The 21176-nt window shown below is 42.5% G+C and overlaps 1 protein-coding gene across 2 annotated transcripts in view; it reads left to right on the top strand.

Annotated features, from left to right (window-relative positions):
• cpsf1 (cleavage and polyadenylation specific factor 1) overlaps nt 1–21176 on the top strand; it is a 161230-nt gene that overhangs the window by 91638 nt on the left and 48416 nt on the right. For both annotated transcript variants that reach the window (XM_043690937.1, XM_043690935.1), the window contains exons 17-21: nt 3099–3200; nt 9933–10043; nt 14919–15060; nt 17253–17431; nt 19219–19355. In XM_043690937.1, coding sequence (XP_043546872.1) covers nt 3099–3200; nt 9933–10043; nt 14919–15060; nt 17253–17431; nt 19219–19355 — 671 coding nt within the window. The remainder of the gene's footprint in view (nt 1–3098; nt 3201–9932; nt 10044–14918; nt 15061–17252; nt 17432–19218; nt 19356–21176) is intronic.

Here is a 21176-nt window from a genome sequence, read left to right as displayed (position 1 = left end):
GATTTGCTTTCCCAAAATGCAGCACCTCGCATTTATCTGAATTAAACTCCATCTGCCACTTCTCAGCCCATTGGCCCATCTGGTCAAGATCCTGTTGTAATCTGAGGTAACCCTCTTCGCTGTCCACTGCACCTCCGATTTTGGTGTCATCTGCAAACTTGCTAACTGTACCTCTTATGCTCGCATCCAAATCATTTATGTAAATGACAAAAAATAGAGGACCCAGCATCGATCCTTGTGGCATTCCACTGGTCACAGGCCTCCAGTCTGAAAAACAACCCTCCTCCTCCACCACCACCCTCTGTCTTCTGCGTTTGAGCCAGTTCTGTATCCAAATGGCCAGTTCTCCCTGTATTCAGTGAGATCTGACCTTGCTAATCAGACTCCCATGGGGAACCTTGTCGCACGCCTTACTGAAGTCCATGTAGATCACATCTACCGCTCTGCCCTCATCAATCCTTTGTTACTTCAAGAAAATCAAGGTTGTGAGACATGATTTCCCACACACAGTCATGTTGACTATCCCTAATCAGTCCTTGCCTTTCCAAATACATGTACATCTTGTTGTGGTTCTGATCGTCGAGCTGCGAATTTGTGTTGCAGACGTTTCGTCCTCTGTCTAGGCGACATCCTCAGTGCTTGGGAGCCTCCTGTGAAGCGCTTCCGTGATCTTTCCTCCGGCATTTGTAGTGGTTCGAATCTGCCGCTTCCGGTTGTCAGTTCCAGCTGTCCGCTGCAGTGGCCGGTATATTGGGTCCAGGTCGATGTGCTTATTGATTGAATCTGTGGATGAGATTCAGTCAATAAGCACGTCGACCTGGACCCAATATACCGGCCACTGCAACGAACAGCTGGAACTGACAACGGAAGCGGCAGATTCGAACCACTACAAATGCCGGAGGAAAGATCACGGAAGCGCTTCACAGGAGGCTCCCAAGCACTGAGGATGTCACCGAGACAGGGGACGAAACGTCTGCAACACAAATTCCCAGCTCGGCGAACAGAACCACAACAACAAGCACCCGAGCTACAAATCTTTTCACAAACTTTGAACATGTACATCTTGTCCCTCAGGATTCCCTCCAACAGCTTGTCCACCACCGAGGTCAGGCTTGCTGGCTTATCATTCCCTGGCTTGTCCTTACCGCCATTCTTAAACAGTGGCACCACATTTTCCAACCTCCAGTCTTCCGGCACCTCACCTGTGACGGTCAATGATACAAGTATCTCAGCAAGCGGCCCAGCAGTCACTTCTCTAGCTTCCCACAGATTTGGTAAGATCCTGGGGCATGTTGCTTAACAAAGAGACCTTGGAGTGCTGATTCATAATTCCTTGAAAGTGGAGTCTTAGGTAAATAGGATAGTGAAGGTGCTGTTTGGCATGCTTGCCTTTATTGGGCAGTGCATTGCATATAAGGGTTGGCATGTTATGTTGCGACGGTATGGTACATTAAATAGGCCACTTTTAGAATATGGCGTTCAGTTCTGGTCACCTTGTTATAGGAAGGGTGTTGTGAAGCTTGGGAGGGTTCAGAAAAGAATTACAAGGTTGTTGCCAGGATTGGGAGGTTTAAACTATAGGCAGATGGTGAATAGGCTGGGGCTATTTTCCCTGGAGCTTCGACAGCTGAGAAGTGACCTTCTCGGGGTTTATCATGAGGGGCATGGATAGGGTAAAGAGAGTCCTAAACTAGAGGGCTACATTTTAAGGTAAGAGGGGAAAGAATTAAAAGGGACCTAAGGTGTAAACGTTTCACATAGAGGGTGGTGCTTGTAAGGAATGAGCTGCCAGAGAAAGTGGTGGAGGCTGGTACAATAACATTTAAAAGGCATCTAGATGGGTACATGAATAGGAAAGGTTTAGAGGGATAATGGCCAAATGCTGGCAAATGGGACTAGGTTAATTTAGGATATCTGGTCGGTTTGGACGAGTTGGACTGAAGGGTCTGTTTCCTTAAACGTATGCCCTCTAGTTTTGGACTCCCCTACCCTGGGGCCAAGACCTTGGCTTTTCACCCTGTCTGTGCCCTTCATGACTTTATAAACCCCTCTAAGGTCACGCATCAGCCTCTGATGCTCTGGGGGAAAAAGAAAGTCATGGCTCATTGGTTAACACTGCTGCCTCACATCATCAGGGACCTGGCTTTGAGTCCAATTTCAGACAACTGTGCAAATTCCACACAGACCTTCTCCCTGTACCCATGTGGATTTCCGCCAGGTGCTCTGGTTTCTTTTTGAAGTCCAAAGATAGGCAGGTCAGGTAGACTGGTAATGCTAAATTGCCTGTAGTGTTCTGGGATTTTGCAAGCTAGGTAGATTAGCTGTGGGAAATGGAGGGTTACAATGGTAGGGTAGGAGTTAGGATCTTAGTGGGATGATATCTGGAGGTTTGGTGTGGACTTGATGTACCGAATGGCCTGCTTCTACATTGTAGGGATTGTGTTCTCTTCTATGAAAAGAGCTCCAGCCTATTCAGCCTTTCCTTTATAGCTCAAACCCTCCAATCCTGGCAATGTCCTTGTAAATCTTTTCTGAACCATTTGAAGTTTCACAACATACTTCCTGTATCAAGGAGACCAGAACTGAATGCCGTAATCCAAAAGTGGCCTAGCCAATGTCCTATACAGTTGCAACATGATGTCCCAACATCATTGTAAATCTTTTCTGCACCTTTTCAAGATTAAAGTTTCCTGTAGCTGGGAGACCAGAATTGAACTCAGTATTCCTAAAGGACCTGAGTGAACTAAATGGATTGTTGTGTCATTGATAGTTTTGTCAACATCATTGCTGAGACTGACTTTCAATTCCAGTTTTCTTATTAAATTGATTAATTTCGTTAGGTTTTACCAGCTGCCTTAGTGGAATTTTAACTCCTGACCCAGTGTGGGCATCTAGGTTACTAGTCACCACACCCTCATCCCCCTATCCAGTAGAACCATTTACAGCATGTTCCTGAGCAGCAACCATAACATGTACAAGCCAGGCTGGCATCTAAACGTTATAGCAATGACAATTCAACTGAAACACAGCAGAGTTCATCCAATGGAAATTATGGGAATGAACTAACCATATAAGCTTGTGCTTTTCTTTTCAAACAGCGAAGTATTCGTGCCCAAGTGGTCACAACTTTTGAACTACCTGGATGCCATGATATGTGGACAGTAATTGCCTCAGATAAAAAAGATGAAGTAAATGCAAAGGTAAGCAATGAAATCTGTTATTAACAGTTTATATTAAGTTTAATATTTCAAACAAAAGGCCACTACAATTAGAAGTATTAAAGGCATGGGGAGGGAGTTGTGATAAATGTTTCATCCTCTGAATAATGTTTGTGACATGCACAGAAATTAACTAATCACTGTTTTGTATCGAAGCTCCTTCTATAAGAAGGATATTGTGAAATTTGAAAGGGTTCAGAAAAGATTTACAAGGATGCTGGAGGGTTTGAGCTATAGGTAGAGGCTGAATAGGCTGGGGCTGTTCTTCCTGGAGCGTCGGAGGCTGAGGGGTGACGTTATAGAGGTTTATAAAATCATGAGGGTCATGAATAGACAAGGTTTTATTTCCCTGGCGTAGGGAGGCCCAGAACTAGAGAGCATAGGTTTATGGTGGGAGGAGAAACATTTGAGACCATAGGGACAAATGTTTCACACAGAGGGTGGAGTGTATATAGAATGAGTTGGCAGTGGAAGTGGAGGAGCTGGTACAATTACAACACTTAAATAGCGTCTGGATGGGTATACGTGTGGGAAGTGTTTAGAGGTATATGGGCCAAGTGCTTGCAAATGGAATTAGATGAGTTTGGGATATCTAGTCAGCATGGACGAGTTGGACTGAAGGGTCTATTTCCATTCTGTTAATTTCTCTGACTCTGATTCTGTGAGATATTAGTCAAAGAACAAAGAATCTGTATTTTTATTCCTGTTTCCAATTGGGATGATATATCACCAGCAACCTGAAGAGATGGAGTAAAAGCTTTCCTTGATTGGGATATATAAGATAATCAGAGGGTTAGATAGGGAGGACAGTGAGAACCTTTTTCCTTGGATGGTGATGGTGAGCACGAGGAGACATAGCTTTAAATTGAGGGGTGATAGATATTGGATAGATGTCAGAGTTAGTTTCTTTACTCAGAGAGGAGTAAGGGTGGGGAACGCACTGCCTGCAACAGTCGTAAACTTGCCAAGTTTAAGGACATTTAAATGCTTATTGGATAAACATATGGATAAAAATGGGATAGTATAGACTTCAGATTGGTTCCACAGGTCGGCTGGGTTGGGATATCTGGTCAGCATGGACGAGTTGGACCGAAGGGTCTGTTTCCATTCTGTATATGAGTCTGTCTGTATCCCTCTGCTTCCCCACCTATTCATGCATCTGTCCAGACGCTGCTTAAATGAATCTAACGTGCCTGCCTCTACTACCTCTGCCGGCAACGCATTCCAGACACCCACCACCCTCTGTGTAAAGTACTTGCTGCGTGTATCCCCCTTAAACTTTTCACCTCATCTTGAAAGCGTGGCCTCTCGTTATTGATGGTGGTCAGTCATCTCCGCTCTAGGACATCTCTGTAAGAGTTCCTCACGAGGCCCAATCGTCTTTGGCTGCTTCATCAATGGTCTTCTCTCTATCATAAGCTCAGAAGTGGGGATACTTGCCAATGATAGAAAAAAATGTTCAGCACCATTTGTGACTCCTTGGATACTAAAGTAGTTCACGTTCAAATTTGGCAAGACAATATCCAGACTAGTGCTGACAAGTAGCAAGTAACATTTGCAATACACAAATGTCAGGCAATGACCATCTCAAAAAAAGACAATCTAATTACCGCCCTTGACATTCAATGGTGTCACTATCACTGAATTCTCCCACCATCAATATCCTGGGGGTTACCATTGACCAGAAATTCAAGTGGACTCGCCATATAAATGCAGTGGCTATAAGAGCAGGTCAGAGGCTGGGAATGCTTTGGTGAAGCATGTCCTTATTGCCCAAAGTTTGATCACCATCTGCATGGCATAAGTCAGGAGTGTGATGGAATAGTCCCCACTTGACTGGATGGGTGAAGTTCCAAAAGCACTCTAAGCTTGACACCATCCAGGGCAAAACAGCCCATTAATTGGCACCCCATCCAGGAGTATTCACTCCTTCCTCCAGATGCTAAATCCTGAAAATCCCTTCCTAATGGCCTTGAGTTTACCTACAAATTAATTTTATCACAAATTAATTTTATCTCAAATTATTGCCGCCTTCACAATGACTGCAGCAGTTCAATCAAGGCATTGCCTTTTCGAGGGCAACTTGAACAACAATAAGGTGCACTGCAGGAATTCTCCAAAGATCCTTCGGCAGCATTTGATCACTTCCATCTAGAAGGACAAGGACAGCAGATACACAGTTCCCCTCCAAGCCACTCGCCATCCTGACTTAGAAATAGATCACCATTCCTTCACTTTCACTGGGTCAAAATTCTGGAATTCCCTCCCTCAGACATTGTGGGTCTGCATACAGCACATGAATTGCAGAGATTCAACAAGGCAACTTACCATCTCCTTCTCAAGGGCAACTTGGGACAGGCAATAAATGCTGTTAAGCCAGTGACGCCCACATCTCAAGAATAAAAAGAAATCTGTACCGTGAGAAGCAGAGTTTCTCCCACACTTTGTTCATTATGTGGTACTTTATTAAATTAGAGTTCAAAATTTGTGAGACGATTTGTAGCTCGGATGCTCGTTGTTGTGGTTCTGTTCGCCGAGCTGGGAATTTGTGTTGCAGACGTTTCGTCCCCTGTCTAGGTGACATCCTCAGTGCTTGGGAGCCTCCTGTGAAGCGCTTCTGTGATATTTCCTCCGACATTTATAGTGGTTTGTCTCTGCCGCTTCCGGTTGTCAGTTCCAGCTGTCCGCTGCAGTGGCCAGTATATTGGGTCCAGGTCGATGTGTTTGTTGATAGAATCTGTGGATGAGTGCCATGCCTCTAGGAATTCCCTGGCTGTTCTCTGTTTGGCTTGTCCTATAATAGTAGTGTTGTCCCAGTCAAACTCATGTTGCTTGTCATCCGTGTGTGTGGCTACTAAGGATAGCGGTCGTGTCGTTTCGTGGCTAGTTGGTGTTCATGGATATGGATCGTTAGCTGTCTTCCTGTTTGTCCTATGCAGTGTTTTGTGCAGTCCTTGCATGGGATTTTGTACACTATGTTGGTTTAGCTCATGCTGGGTATCGGGTCCTTTGTCCTGGTGAGTTGTTGTCTGAGAGTGGCTGTTGGTTTGTGTGCTGTTATGAGTCCTAGTGGTCGTAGTAGTCTGGCTGTCAGTTCGGAAATGTTCTTGATGTATGGTAATTCACAGGAGGCTCCCAAGCACTGAGGATGTCACCTAGACAGGGGACGAAACGTCTGCAACACACATTCCCAGATCGGCGAACAGAGCCACAACATTAAGTTAGAGTCACCATAGTCTTTCTGGACTATAGGGTTACTCTCTCATTAGAGAGAGAGAGACAACATATTGTGGTTTAACTTGAGGGTCACCGCACCTTAAGAAAGAGGTTGAGAAGGACTGTGTTTCATGGTAACCTCAGTTGGTGAGGGAATTAAACCCATACTGGCATCACTCTGCATCGCAAACCAACTAACCAACCCACCCCCTACTTTACTAAAATCCTCCTGGAAGTTTTATACATAACATTGATTGTACTATCATTAACTCTCTCTATTACATCGTTAAAGAATTCAATCAAGTTGGTTTAATACAGGCTGCAATTTATTAACCCAAGTTTTTCCAGTAATAAATTAATTTTATCTGAAATAATTTGCCTTCTGTATGAACCAGCTAGAATCTGTGCAGATGGCACTATTTATTTGATTTTTTTTAAAAGAGATTTGTACATCACAAGGTCCTGAAAGTACCTGCCGGAGGCCCGAAACTAGTAACAATTATGCTGGTGCAGTAATGATACAATTTACCATCCAAACTTTTTGCCCAGTGGATTTTGAGCAATGCTTGCATTAAAATATTTCAAGTCTGCGGGATTTTCCAAAAACTAATGAACTATTTTGAAATATAGTCACCTTTGATAGGCAAAAGCAGCATCTAACATAGACATAGCCAGATTTGTCAACCGCTGTGGGGTGTCTTGTCACTTCACTTATATGTGCTGTTCATGGAGTTATTTGGCCCAAAGAGACTGTCATCGCCCTCCTGGTTAAACAAATCTTTCTTCACATTGCCCCCCCCCCCCTGCAAAAAGAAATCCTTCTGCCCCTCACCTTGAATGTGTGATCCTTTTTAACTAAGGGAAACAGCTGCTCCTTATCCTCTCTTCGTTCCCCTCAATCTTGTACACCTAAATCAGATCACCCCTGCAGTCTTCTGTGCTCCAGCAGAAACAGTCTAAGTCTATCCAACCTTTACTCATAACTTAAATATTCCCTCCCAAGCAGCATCCTTGTGAATCTCTTTCACATCCTCTTGAGTGCAATCACATCCTTCCAGTAATGTGGTGACCAGAACTCTGGCAGTGGTTTCACCAAAGTTCTGTACAACTCCAACATGACTTTCCTGCTTCAATATTCTGTGCCTCCATCGTTAAAGGCATGTGTTCCCAATGCCCTTTTTATCACCCTACTAACCCGCTCTTCTACATTCGGAGATCTGTGGACAAACACTAAGGTCCCTTTGTTTCACAGAACTTCCTACTATCATGCCTTCAACGAATACATCCTTGTTAAATTGCTCCTTCCAAAGTATATCACGTCTCACTTTTCAGGGTTAATTTGCATCTTCCATTTGTTTGCCCATTTGACCATCCAGTTTATATCATCTTGTTGCCCAAGACACTTAACCCCACTTTTAACTGCCCGACCAATCTTTGTCATCCATAAGCTTACTAAACCAACCCTCTGCACAGTCATCTATGTCATTTATATAAATGACGAATAATGGGGAACCCAGCAGAGATTCGTGTGGTATTCCACTAGGCACTAGCTTCCAGTCTGTCCACCCCCAAGGCTCCCAGCCTCATTCCTGATCAAGGGTTTTGCCTGAAACGTCAATTTTCCTGCTGCTCAGTTGCTCCCCGACCCGCTGTGCTTTTCCAGCACCACACTCTTTCACCTGCACTCTTGACGAGCTTCCAGTCACTAAAGCAGCCTTCCATCACCCTCTCTTGTCATCTATAACTGAGCTAAGTTTGAGTCCACTTTACTAATTACCCTGTATCCCATGTGCATTTGTCTTGTTGATAAGTTAGCTCTGTGACATCTTGTCAAAGGCTTTGCTGAAATATACATAAACTACATTAGCTGCACTACCTCAAAACATTCAATCAGATTTGTAAGGCATGGCCTCCCTCTGAGGAAGCATGCTGACTATCCCTGATCAAGCCTTGCCCCTCCAAGTAGAAATAGATGCTCTCCATCAGAACTTTCTCTAATAGTTTCCCAACCACTGATGTGACACTCACTGACTTGTAATTCTCTGGCTTGTCTCTTCAACTTTTCTTAAATATTGGAACTACGTTAGCTGTTCTCTAGGCCTCTGGCACCACCCCTGTGGCCAGAGAGTCATGACAAATTTTGGTGGCGTCCCTGTAATCTCGTCCCTTGCATCCCACAGCAGCCTGGGGCACAACTCATCCGAACCTGGAGACGTCCACTTTTAAGTTGCTGTGCTTTCTTGTCTGTAGTGAGTGGGATGGAGTGCTACCCAATGAGCTGCAGCACCCCCCAGGCCAACATTAATTGCCCATCCCTAGTGGGAATATGTAGATATATTGGAATAACAGGAATTAGGTTAAGAGTTGGCCACATTTCCTTGATTGCACATGTAGGTAAAGCAGATATCTTTCCCCAAAGAACAGCTACTAATGAGAAAATCTACTTAAGAGTAGTATTGGTGGTGGTGGTGGTGGTGCTGGTGGGGTGTGGAGTGGGAGGCATTCAAAAAGGACATGGGGAGGATACTTACCAAACGCATTACTCCTTCCTGTAACCCTGGAGGGAATAAACCCAGAGAGCTTTGGATGACCAGAGATATTCAGGATATGATGAGACAAAAAGGAATTTTTAGGCAAGTACAAGGGGAACAAACCAGAGGAATTAGTGGAGTATGGAAAGAGCAGGGTGAAGCTTAAGGAAACGCTTAGGGGATATGAGAAAGCTTTAGCTGGTAAATGTATGGAAAATCCTTCCTTAAGGATATCAATGGTCAGAGGATAACCAGAGAAACAGGAGGAAACCATTAGGGGCAAAGATGGTAATCTGTGGGCAGAGCCAGAGGACATCTGTAGGCCATTAACCCAATATTTCACACCCATCTTCATTTAAGAGAATGTGTATGAAGGTACGGAACCCGGGGTGGGGGGGTGGAGATTGAGAGATGCTTGAGTACATTGGTATGAGGAAAGGCAAGGTGTTGGCGCAGAATTAGGTCCAGAACTCCATCCCTTATTGCACCCTCTATGTATTGGCCTAAAAGGTCCTCCTGTATGCATTTCAACAAATCGTTCCACCCAAGCCCTTAACACTTTTCTATCCAGTTAATGTTGGGAAAGTTGAAATCACCTACTATAATTGTTATTTTGTTATTATTTTTACACCCCCCCACAAATTGTGCACAAATTTGCTTGTCAATTTCCTGCTGGGAAATTGGGGGTCTAGCAATGTGCCTCTTCTTTTAATGTCTAAGCTCTATCCACAAAGTTTAATTCGATGCCCCCTCTAACATGTCTGTCTTTAATGCAGTAACTGATTCCTTAACTCAGAATGAAATGCCCCATCTCTCTCAACGCCACCCCTCTCTCTCAACTGAATATTCTACATCTGAGATTTTTGATTTGAGAAAATGCTTGTCAAGACATAGGAGCATTTCTAACTATTGAAATGCAACTTTTAAAATATTGTTTTATCTTGATTTTCAACTCCCTATTGTTTAGGATCAGACTGGTGATGGGGAGAAGGCAGAGAAGGAATCCAAAGAGATCGCACCAGAGGAAGACGTCAAAAAGCATGGTTTTCTGATTTTAAGTCGAGAAGACTCAACAATGGTAAGTAATATTTTTAAAATGATCTTCAAGTTCCTTTTCTTCCTCAAAATAAATCTGAATCACATTTTGTTCTTGTGCATATCTGTATTTCTCAATTACTGTGTATTCCTTTAATAAGGAGAGCAGTTTTAGATTAATTTGTTTGAACATCTTTGGTCAGAGTATTGAGTACAGGAGTTGGGAGGTCATGTTGCGGCTTCTCAATTACTGTGTATTCCTTTAATAAGGAGAGCAGTTTTAGATTAATTTGTTTGAACATCTTTGGTCAGAGTATTGAGTTGGGAGGTCATGTTGCGGCTGTACAGGACATTGGTTAGGCCACTGTTGGCATATCGCGTGCAGTTCTGGTCTCCTTCCGATCGGAAAGATGTTGTGAAACTTGAAAGGGTTCAGAAAAGATTTACAAGGATGTTGACAGGGTTGGAGGATTTGAGCTACAGGGAGAGGCTGAACAGGCTGGGGCTGTTTTCCCTGGAGCGTCGGAGGCTGAGGGGTGACCTTATAGAGGTTTACAAAATTGAGGGGCATGGATAGGGTAAGTAGGCAAAGTTTTTTCCTTGGGGTTGGTGAGTCCAGAACGAAGGGGCATAGGTTTAGGGTGAGAGGGAAAAAATATAAAAGAGACCTACGGGGCAACTTTTTCACACAGAGGGTGGTACGGGTATGGAATGAGCTGCCAGAGGATGTGGAGGAGCTGGTACAATTGCAACATTTAAGGGGCAGTTGGATGGGTATATGAATAGGAAGGGTTTGGAGGGATATGGACCAGGTGCTGGCAGGTGGAACTAGATTGGGTTGGGATATCTGGCCAACATGGACGGGTTTGACCGAAGGGTCTGTTTCCAAGCTGTACATCTCTGACTCTGAGACTCTGACTTATTTATTGTGAAAATTAATGAATGAAAAATTGCATTTTTACAAGCTTGTTTTGGTAACACTCAAAATAATATGCCTTGGTGACCCTTCAAAATCCATAACCTATACCAAGGGTAAGAACAACAGATGCATGCAAATGTCACCACCTGCCCCTTTACTTATAAGCCACGTCACCTAGAACAAATCCCCACTCCTTCAGTGATATTAGGTTAAAATACTGGAACTCTTTTTGTAACAGCATTATGGGTGTCCCTATACCAGATAGACTTCCATGGTGCAAATAGTCAACATAGCTTTGTCAAGGACTGGTTATGCTGACAATTTGAGTTCTTTGAAAAGGTGACACAGGCAATGCTTATTTAAGGAATGATTAGATTAGATTACTTACAGTGTGGAAACAGGCCTTTCGGCCCAACAAGTCCACACCGACCCTCCGGAGAGCAACCCACCCAGACCCATTCCCCTACATTTACCCTTTCACCTAACACTACGGGCAATTTAGCCTGGCCAATTCACCTAACCTGCACATCTTTGGACTGTAGGAGGAAACCTATGCAGACACTGGGAGAATGTGCAAACACAGCCAGTTGCCTGAGGCGGGAATTGAACCCGGGTCTTTGGTGCTGTGAGGCAGCAGTGCTAACCACTGTGCCACCATGCCGCCCATTAATGATGTTAAACCTCTGGAGAGAATTCAAAGGAGATTTACTGGAATGATACCAGGAATTAAGGATTTGAAATACAAGGAAAGATTAGCGAGATTGGGCTTATTCTCCTTGGAGCAGAGAAGGTTAAGAGGCTTCCTTATTGAGTTGATCGAAACTATGAGCAATTGTGACGATAAAGAAATTCTGTTTCCAGTAGTTAGTATGTCAGTAACTAGGGGGTCACGATCTCAGATTGTCACCACATCAAGGTCTGTTCTTCCTCAGGAATCTAAGAAAATTTGGCACGTCCATTGGGATTCTTACCAACTTTCAAAGATGCACCATAGAAAGAATTCTATCTGGATGCATCATGACTTAACATGGTAACTGCTGTACCTAGGACCTTAGGAAACTACAGAGAGTTGTGAACACAACCCAGGCCATCTCAGGAGCCATTCTTCCATCCATTGACTCCATCTACATTTCGCGTTGCCTCAGAAAGGCAGCCAACATCATCAAAGACCCATTCCATCCTGGTTATAATCTCTTGCAAACTCTTCCGTCAGGCTGAAGATATAAAAGCGTCAATATACATACCAACAGGTTAAAGAACAGCTTCTTCCCTACTGTTTAAAGACTTCTGAATGGGCCTCAACTTTCAAATCTAATGTTGATCTTGCTTTTTGTGCACCTTCTTTGCAGCTGTAACTTGGTATTCCTTGCCCTGTTCAGTCACTCTGTGGTCTTTATATGGTATGATCTGCCTGTACTGCCTGCAAAAAAAAACCTTCTCACTGTACTTAGGTGCATGTGACAATAGTATTTCAAATCAAATGAAAAGTGCTAGGAGTGGGATGAGGGGAAGTTGCTTTATTCAAGAGTTGTTAGGATTTGGAATGCACTGCCTGGGAGAGTGATAGAGGCAGATTCCATAAGAGGTTTCAAAAGCGAACATTTGAAAGTGATGAAGTTACAGGGCTGGAGCGTGGGATTGTCTGGGTAGCCCTTTCGGGAGCTGGTACAGACACGATGGGTCAAATGGTCTTCTGTATTGTGAAAGTGGCTCAGCACCACCTTTTTGAAGTGCATTTAGGCCCTGCAGCAAATGTTGATTTAGCCAGTGATGCCCACATCCCATGAAATAATTGCTGTTTGCAGACCCTCTAAATTTTAGTGGTGCTAGTTAAGGGATACACTGTGCGTAGTTAACCTGGAGAGTTGTTCTTCAAATAATACCATGTTCTTTTCACATCATTCATTTCTGCAGTGTAAAGCTTATCTTATGAAGAAACGATAGGCCTTTTTCATTTGGAGTTTAGAAGAAAGAGGTGCTTTTATTGTGTTAATAAGATGTATGATTTATTCAATTTATTTTAGAGTGTAGAATTTGAACAAGTAGCATGTGGTTTTTGGTCTGTGTGTATGAGGTGGTTTAATGATTAACTTGTCAGTACTTCTGGATCTATGATTTTTTAAAAAACTGCTGTGAGAGTGCGATTAAGTTCAGAGGGTGATGGGAATTTGTTTTCATTCGAGTTTTACAAGCAGATAGAGTAACGTTTGAGAAGCATTTGCTTGTGTCCTGTTTAGAAGGATCAGGACTTTGCTTCGGTGGGGGTGAAAAACAGTCACTTGGAAAACCTTTTTGATTTTCAATTTGCAGAGGTTCTGGTGGAAGTTAATGTATGAAACAGTTTCCCCTGAAGGAAGGAGATGATTTGGAACTGTTAGGAAATAGATTCCCACATTGTGAGGGTTTTAGTTGAAAGAGCCAGACTGGAAGTGTTTGGTTTGGGTTATTTGCTGCTGAGAAAGTCTAACCTGAATTGTGTGACTAATCAAGGAAGAAAGCTGCCAACCTGGAAAGAGTAGGAATCAACAAAAAAAACAAATACGATAGAAACTTATAAATATGATAAAGAATTAATTCTGGTGTTTGCATAGTGTAACGTGATGTTGAGATCGATGTGATTGTATTTCTATTGTGTTTTGAAATCTTTCAAGTTCTAATATATGTAAATAACTTGGTTTATTCTATCCTGTTTTATTTTTCATCTGTTTTGCACAATTTTGTTTCATTAAAACCAAATCTGCAGTGTTGTGAGATTGTGTTTCAGTGAAAGATTACTTTGTTAAACAAAAGCGGGGAAATATATGATCTTTCAAACCAGATTTCGGTCTGGTAATAACATCTGCTGCGATCATAACATTATTGAAACGTGTGAGCTCCTGAAGGGATCTTGACAGAGTGGGTTCTGAGAGGATGCTTCATATTGATGAGGAGACTAGAACTAGGGGATGGAGATGAATGAGGTTTTGCTTTTATGATTGTGATAAACAGAATTTTTTTATTGAGGGTTGTTAGAGGGGTCTGGGTTATTGAAATGATTCAGTGGTGTTTGTTAGGTGTTTGATAAGAGAGTCAGTGTTATGGGTCAGATAGGAAAGTGGAGTTGAGACCACAGTCAGATCGGCTGCTGTTGTATTGAGTAACTGTGGTCTCAGAGCCAAGTGACTTGATCTTGACCCTTTCTCATTTTTATTTTCCTTTACATTCATCTAAGAGGGAAAGTCAGGTCTTTGTGATTTCATCTGAAAGCCTGCACCTCCAGCAGTACAGTATTCTCTCTGGAATGTCAACCTAGTCTTTAATGATCAGGTCTCCCTGCTGGGGATTGAACCCATTATCACTCGACTTGATTTGATTTTCTATTGTCACATGTACTGAGTTACAGTGAAAAGTATTGCTTTGTGTGCTTACCAGACAAATAGTACTTTACGTAAGTACATCAGCGTAGTCTAACTGAATGCAGAGTATAGTGTTGCAGCTGCAGAGAAAGATCAAGTTTAACATGAGGGTTTTGTTCATAAGTCTGATAACAGTGGGGAAGAAGCTGTTCTTATATCTGTTGGTATATGTTATCAAACTTTTGTATCTTCTGCCTGGTGAAAGTGGGTGGAAGAGATCATAACTGGGCTGGGTGGTGTCTTAGATTATGTTGGCTGCTTTCCCAAGGCAGTCGGAAGTGTAGGTGGAGTCAGTGGAAGGAAGACTGGATCTTGTAATGGTCTAGACTGTGTTCATAACTCTAATTTTGTGTGGTCTTGAGCAGAGCAGTTGCTATACCAAGCTGTGAACATCTGGATAGGGTTCTTTCTATGGTGCATCTATAAAAATTGGTAAGAGTCATTGTTGGCATGCCAAATTTTCTAAGCTATCTGAGCAAGTACTGGCATTGGTGTGCTTTCAGTACCACTATGCCATCGCCTCTCCCCTTAAACTTGTTAGAAAGACTGCACTAGAAATGAATGTGTTTCCTCTGTCTTATGTTTCCCCCTCTCTAAATGGCAGATCCTGCAGACCGGTCAGGAAATTATGGAGCTGGATGCCAGTGGCTTTGCTACACAGGGACCAACTATTTTTGCTGGAAATATTGGAGACAATAAGTACATTGTGCAAGTTTCGCCTTTAGGGATTCGTTTATTAGAAGGTGGTAAGTACTTGGAAACTTGGAGGCATCCAGCAATATTAAACCATCCATTAGTGACAGGCTCAGGTTTTATTGTTCCTTTAGCTACAGTCATTGCACCATCTCTTTAAAAAGGTAAAAAGGTTTTGTCCAGGTAATTACACACCAGTCAGCCTAGCCTTAACGATGAGCAATAATTTGCATAAGTTCTAAGATTGGGTAAATTTTCTGATAGTCGAATTAATCAATAAAAGGCAACATGGACTGTTTAGAGAAAACTATTTGACTAACTTGATTAAGTTTTTTTGTGAGTAGCCCATTTGATGTCTTGCGAAAATCCATTATACTGTATCACACAGTGGACTTATCATTAAGTTAAAAGCCCGTCTGATCTAGGGGAAAGTCACTGAGTGTTTTGGTGATTGAAGGAGTCTGTTTCCAGTGGGATGTCTGAGGGTTCATTGCTGTGAGCTGATATGTCAATGATTTAGACTTGAATGTAGGGGTAATGATTTAAGATGTTTTCAGATGAAATTGGCAGATAGTGGAATTTGAGTTGAATAAATACCTGGAATTAAGTGTCTAATGATGACCATGAATCCGTTGCCTATTGTTGAGAAAACCCATCTGGTTCACTAATGTCCTTTAGGTAGGGAAACTGCGATCCTGAGCCTGTCTGGCCACATGTGACTCCAGAGACACAGCAATATGGTTGACTCCTAACTGCCCTTTGGGCAATTAGGGATGACTTACCCAGCAACACCCTCATACCATGAATGAATTTTTTAAAAAAAAGTAGTTTAAGAGTAGGTAATTTAGGCGAGCATTGAAAACAGGAATCTTGGTTAGATTGCAGCTAAAGTACTGTGTACAGTTTCCTGCATGACAGGAAAGATGTGATCAAACCAGAGAAGATACAGTAGAGATGTAGGAAATTATTGCCAGGAATGGGGAGTTTTGGTTTTGAGGACAGGTTTGATAGTTTCATTTCGTTTGGAGCAGGGTAGACAGGGAATATTTATACATGATTATTAGGGTTGCAGACAGTGTGGATCTTGGTGGTCAGTATCTAGGATACGTAGAACTATGAACCCCAGGCTGGAATTTGAATTTAATCAGCTAATGTATGTTTGGCCGACACTGACACAGGCTAGGTGGTCACTTTCTCTGCTGATAATCTGTTTTTACTTAGAATTTAGATGAGGAAATTGGATGTGAACCTGACAACATGAGGTGCCTTGGTACACAACAGCCTTTATTTTGATCCTGCCCTCAGAGGGAGGAGACTGGCCAGCCGTTGGGCTTCAGTTCCACAATTACTGACCACCTTCTAAAGATTTTCCAAATGACTGTTCTTGATATGATTTTGCACATCTACTTGACTATAAAGGATTAACCTCAATAAAAGCAAAGTATTGTGAATCTGGAAATCTGAAATTAAGAAAATGTTGGAGAAACTCAGTAGCATCTTCTGACAGAGAGAGAGAATTGTATTGGACTTGAAATGTTAGCTCAGAGTTTGAGTCCAGTGTGACTGTGTTTCTGTTTTCAGATGCTTGCAGACATGCTGAGTTTTTTTCTGCATTTTGCTGTTAAGTAAGGATGAACTCATTCTAATTCATACACATGCAGTAGGAAGCTGTGAAAACAGTTAAGAGTTAGTATATTCTGCACAGCTGAACCCAGTGCAATAAAATGAGTTTATACCAGATTATTAGTGTCTCTTAGACATTAATGCCCTGGTGGTAATGTCACTGGGTTAGTAATCTGAGGACCAGACTAATGTGCTGGGGATGAGGTTTCAAATCTTCTCACAACATGTGGTAGAGTTTAAGTTCAATTAGTTAAAAGTCAGTTGGAAGTTAGTCTCGGAAATGGTGACCATGTTAACCGTTATTGTAAAAGTCCATCTAGTTCACTGATATCTATTATGGAAGGAAACCCTCTAATCTGACCCAGTCTGATATACATGAGAGTCCTGACCTAGAGTAATGTGGTTGATTCTTAAATGTCCTCTGAAATGGTCAAGAAAGCCAGTCAGTTGAAGGGTAATTCAGGGTTGGGCAACCAAGGCTGCCCTTGTCAAAAATGCCTTCATCTCATGAAAGAATGAAAAAGGACATTTGGCTGTGCTGACTGCTCTGATTTAGTTGGAATTGTCTCTAGTCTTGCAGTTTTTGCTACTCCTGAATGCCACTTACATTCTGTTCTCTCAGTGAACCAGCTGCATTTCATTCCTGTTGATCTGGGCTCCCCAATTATGCACTGTGCAGTGTGCGATCCTTATGTAGTGATAATGAGTGGCGAAGGACAGGTGACGATGTTTGTACTGAAGCGTGATACGTATGGAGGAAACACTCACAGGCTGACCATGCAGAAACCACAAATACACATGGTATGTATTCCTGAACGGTAATGCATTAGTGCTGACTCTCCAACATATACTCTCAAGCATCAGTGAGTTAGCCTGACAGTCTATAATATGTAATTATGTAATTTGCAAAGGGAAAGTGAATATGAACTACTACTGCTTTCACATGGCAGTTCCATATTCTTACATTTTCCACAAAGTACATGTTGAAAATTAAATTTAGTAATTTGTTTTGTTGACCATGTGGTTAGATCCTGGTTGTCAGTGCTGTTTTTGTACTTATTATCTGTAAGTACTCCATTCTGTGCACTCCTTACACCATCATCTTGATATAGAATCAGACCATTTTCAACAGACCATTTGACCCATCATGTCCATGGCAGCCGTTTGCAAGAGTAGTTTAATTAGTCTCACTCTGCGACAGGTTTTTCCCCACACTCTGCATTGCTCCTTTTCAGGTGTTTGTCTAATTTGTTTTTGGAAACTCCAGTTGAAGCTGTCTCCATCACTCTTTCAGACAGTATATTCCTAATTTTAACTACTCATTGACTAAACAGTTCTTACGTCAACTCTTGTCCTTTTGCTGTACACCATTAATCTGTGTTCTCTGATTCATGACTTTTCAGCTAATGAGGATCCTGTTTTGACCCTTTCTGATTTCGGACAATTCTGTAAAATCACCTCTCAATTGACTTGGGGAGAACAACTTCTTCTCCAACCTGTTTTGCCCCTGCAGACTCTTTCAAATCTTCACATTCTACTTAAGGTGTGGTGGGGTGGCCATAGTTGAATGTAATATGCTGGTTAAAATCAATATTTTATAAAGGTTCATCATAGCTCCCTTGTTTTTTGTGCTTTAGGCCAATGTGCATAAAGCCCAGGATTTTTTTAACCACTTTCTCAACATGATCAGCCACCTTCAATAATTCATACAAATACTTCCCTCCTCACTCACTCAGCTTTCGTTTGAGAATTGTATCATTATTTTATATCGCCTTGCCTTATCCTTACAGCTATTCTTCTGCTTAAGTTTCCATTGCTACATATCTACCTATACCATTTTGTAAAGTCCAACATCAGTTCACAATTCTTCAAAGTATTGTGTCATACATGTTGTTACAAGAATCCTCAACCTGTTTCTTTTCGGATCTGAACTCATGTTGAAATTTGTTATCTCCTTTAAGTGCTCAATAATCTAAGTTTAAAAATCATACAACACCAGGTTATAGTCCAACAGGTTTATTTGGAAGCACTAGCTTTCAGAGTGCTGCTCCTTCATCAGGTGGTTGATGAAGGAGCAGCACTCCGAAAGCTAGTGCTTCCAAATAAGCCTGTTGGACTATAACCTGGTGTTGTGATTTTTAACTTTGTCCACCCAGTCCAACACTGGCACCTCCACATAGTGGTAATGATCTAGGAAAGGGTATGAAAACTCGAACATTGAAGTTGCTCGCTGACTACTTCTAGACCCACCTTTTCTTTGCTCCTACTCTTTTCAGTCTTGTCCAAGCACTGCTTTTGAATTGCTTGGCTGACACATAGATCAGGGAGGTGCGAAGCTGAATTTCTGGTCTATGTTAAGTTAGTTGTGGGTGGGTTAGTAACCTGACGGAACAGATTTGTATTAAATGCCAGAAGAATTAGCAGTGCAGTGAGGAAAATATTTTTGCAGTTGGTCGCTGCTCACACTTTGTGGTTGTACGGTTTGAGTTAGTGTTCTTGTCAGATACTACTTGTCTCCAGGATTCTACATTGCATCAACTGATAGTTGAATTGGCTGATGATTTTGCACATTTTACTGTCATTTTCAGTTATCAAAGGTGATTGCCCTCTGTGCGTACCGAGATATCAGTGGAATGTTTACCACAGAGAGCCGTGCATCTGTTATGAAGGAGGACACTATGAAAGGTAGCCAGTCAGAAATGGAAACCATGATTACTAACATGAGGTAAGGGGCACACTACTTAACACTTACTCTGTCAAACAGAGATAGGTGGCTCAGTGGTTAGCACTGCTGCCTCGCAGCACCAGGGTCCCAGGTTCAATTCCAGCCTCAGGCGACACTCTGCGTGGGTTTCCTCTGGGTGTGCCGGTTTCCTCTGGGTGTGCCGGTTTCCTCCCACAGTCCAAAGATGTGCAGGTCAGGTGAATTGGCCATGCTAAATTGCCCATAGTGTCAGGTGCATTAGTCAGAGGGAAATGTGTCTGGGTGGGTTACTCTTCAGAGGGTCGATGTGGACTGGTTGGGTCAAAAGGCCTGTTTCCACACTAAGTAATCTAATCTAATCTGCTTTGATTGAAGACGATAAGGATCGAGAACATGTTAAGATTAGCAAGGAGACATTATAAGATGTTTAATCAGGTGAAATGGTGCATAAATCCTCAAGGCCTGATGAGATGCCTCCCAGACTGCTTTTGGAGGCAAAGGAGGAGACAAGGGGGCCAAGGCAGAGAGATTTAATACTTCAGTGGCCACAGGTGAAGTGCCAGATGATTGGAGGATAGCTAATATAGTTCCTTTGTTCAATAAGGATAGCAGGGATAGGCCAGGTAATTACAGACCAGTTAGTCTGACATTAGAGATAGGGAAATTATTAGAAAAATTGAGGAAAGGTAGGGATTGATCAGGGATAGTCAGCATGGATTTATTAGAGGGAGATCCTGTCTGACTAATTTTAAGAGCTTTTGAAAATGTGACTAAATGTATTAATGAAAGTAGAGTCATAGAGATGGAAGAGTACAGCATGGAAACAGACCCTTCGGTCCAACCCATCCATGCCGACCAGATATCCCAACCCAATCTCGTCCCACCTGCCAGCACCCGGCCCATATCCCTCCAAACCCTTCCTATTCATATACCCAACGAAAAGCCTCTTAAATATTGCAATTGTACCAGCCTCCACCACTTCCTCTGGCAGCTCATTCCATACACATACCACCCTCTGTGTGAAAAAGTTGCCGCGTAGGTCTCTTTTATATCTTTCCCCTCTCATCCTAAACCAATGCCCTCTAGTTCTGGACTCCCCTATCCCAGTAGTTCTGTTGATGTGGTTTATATGGACTCCGTACAGCCTTTGATAAAGTCCCATGTGAAATGCTGGTGCAAAAGATAAGCGCCCATAGGATCCAAGACAAGTTGGCAAATTGGATCCAAAAGCAGCTTACGAATAATAGCCAAAGGGTAATGGTGAAAGGTAGTTTTTGTAATTGTAAACCTGTGTCCAGCAGTATAGCATGAGAGCAGTGCTATGGCCTTACTGTTTGTTAGAAAGGTTAACGACTTGGATGTGAATTAGAAGGTATAATTAGTAAGTTTGCAGATGACATGAAAATTTGAGTTGTTGATCGTGAGGAGGATGGTCTCTGGCTACATTCTGATATTGATCAGCTGGTAAATTGGACCGTAATGGCAGATGGCATTTAATCCCAATAAGTGTGAGGTGATGCATTTTGGGAGGTCTGATAAAGGAAGGGTACCGACAATGCATGGTAGGACCCTGCAGGGGACTGAGGGACAAAGAAACCTTCGTGTGCAAGTCCGTAGATCTTTGAAGCTGTTAGCATTGGTAGACAGGGTGGGTGAAGAAGGCATACTGGATGCTTGTCTTCATTCGCCAGTAGAATATAGGAGCAAAGAAATCTTGTAAAATGTTGATTAGCCCATGGATGGGATATTGTATGCAGTTCTGGTTGCCAGGCTATTGGAAGTGTGTAATTGCTTTGGAGAGGATGCAGAGGAGATTCACCAGGATGTTGCTTGGGATGAAAC

Source organism: Chiloscyllium plagiosum, chromosome 5 (genome assembly GCF_004010195.1).
Source record: "Chiloscyllium plagiosum isolate BGI_BamShark_2017 chromosome 5, ASM401019v2, whole genome shotgun sequence".
Classification (NCBI taxonomy): Eukaryota; Metazoa; Chordata; class Chondrichthyes; order Orectolobiformes; family Hemiscylliidae; genus Chiloscyllium; species Chiloscyllium plagiosum.
Note: the sequence above shows the minus strand (reverse complement) of the source record. Positions and strands in the feature narration are given on the sequence as shown.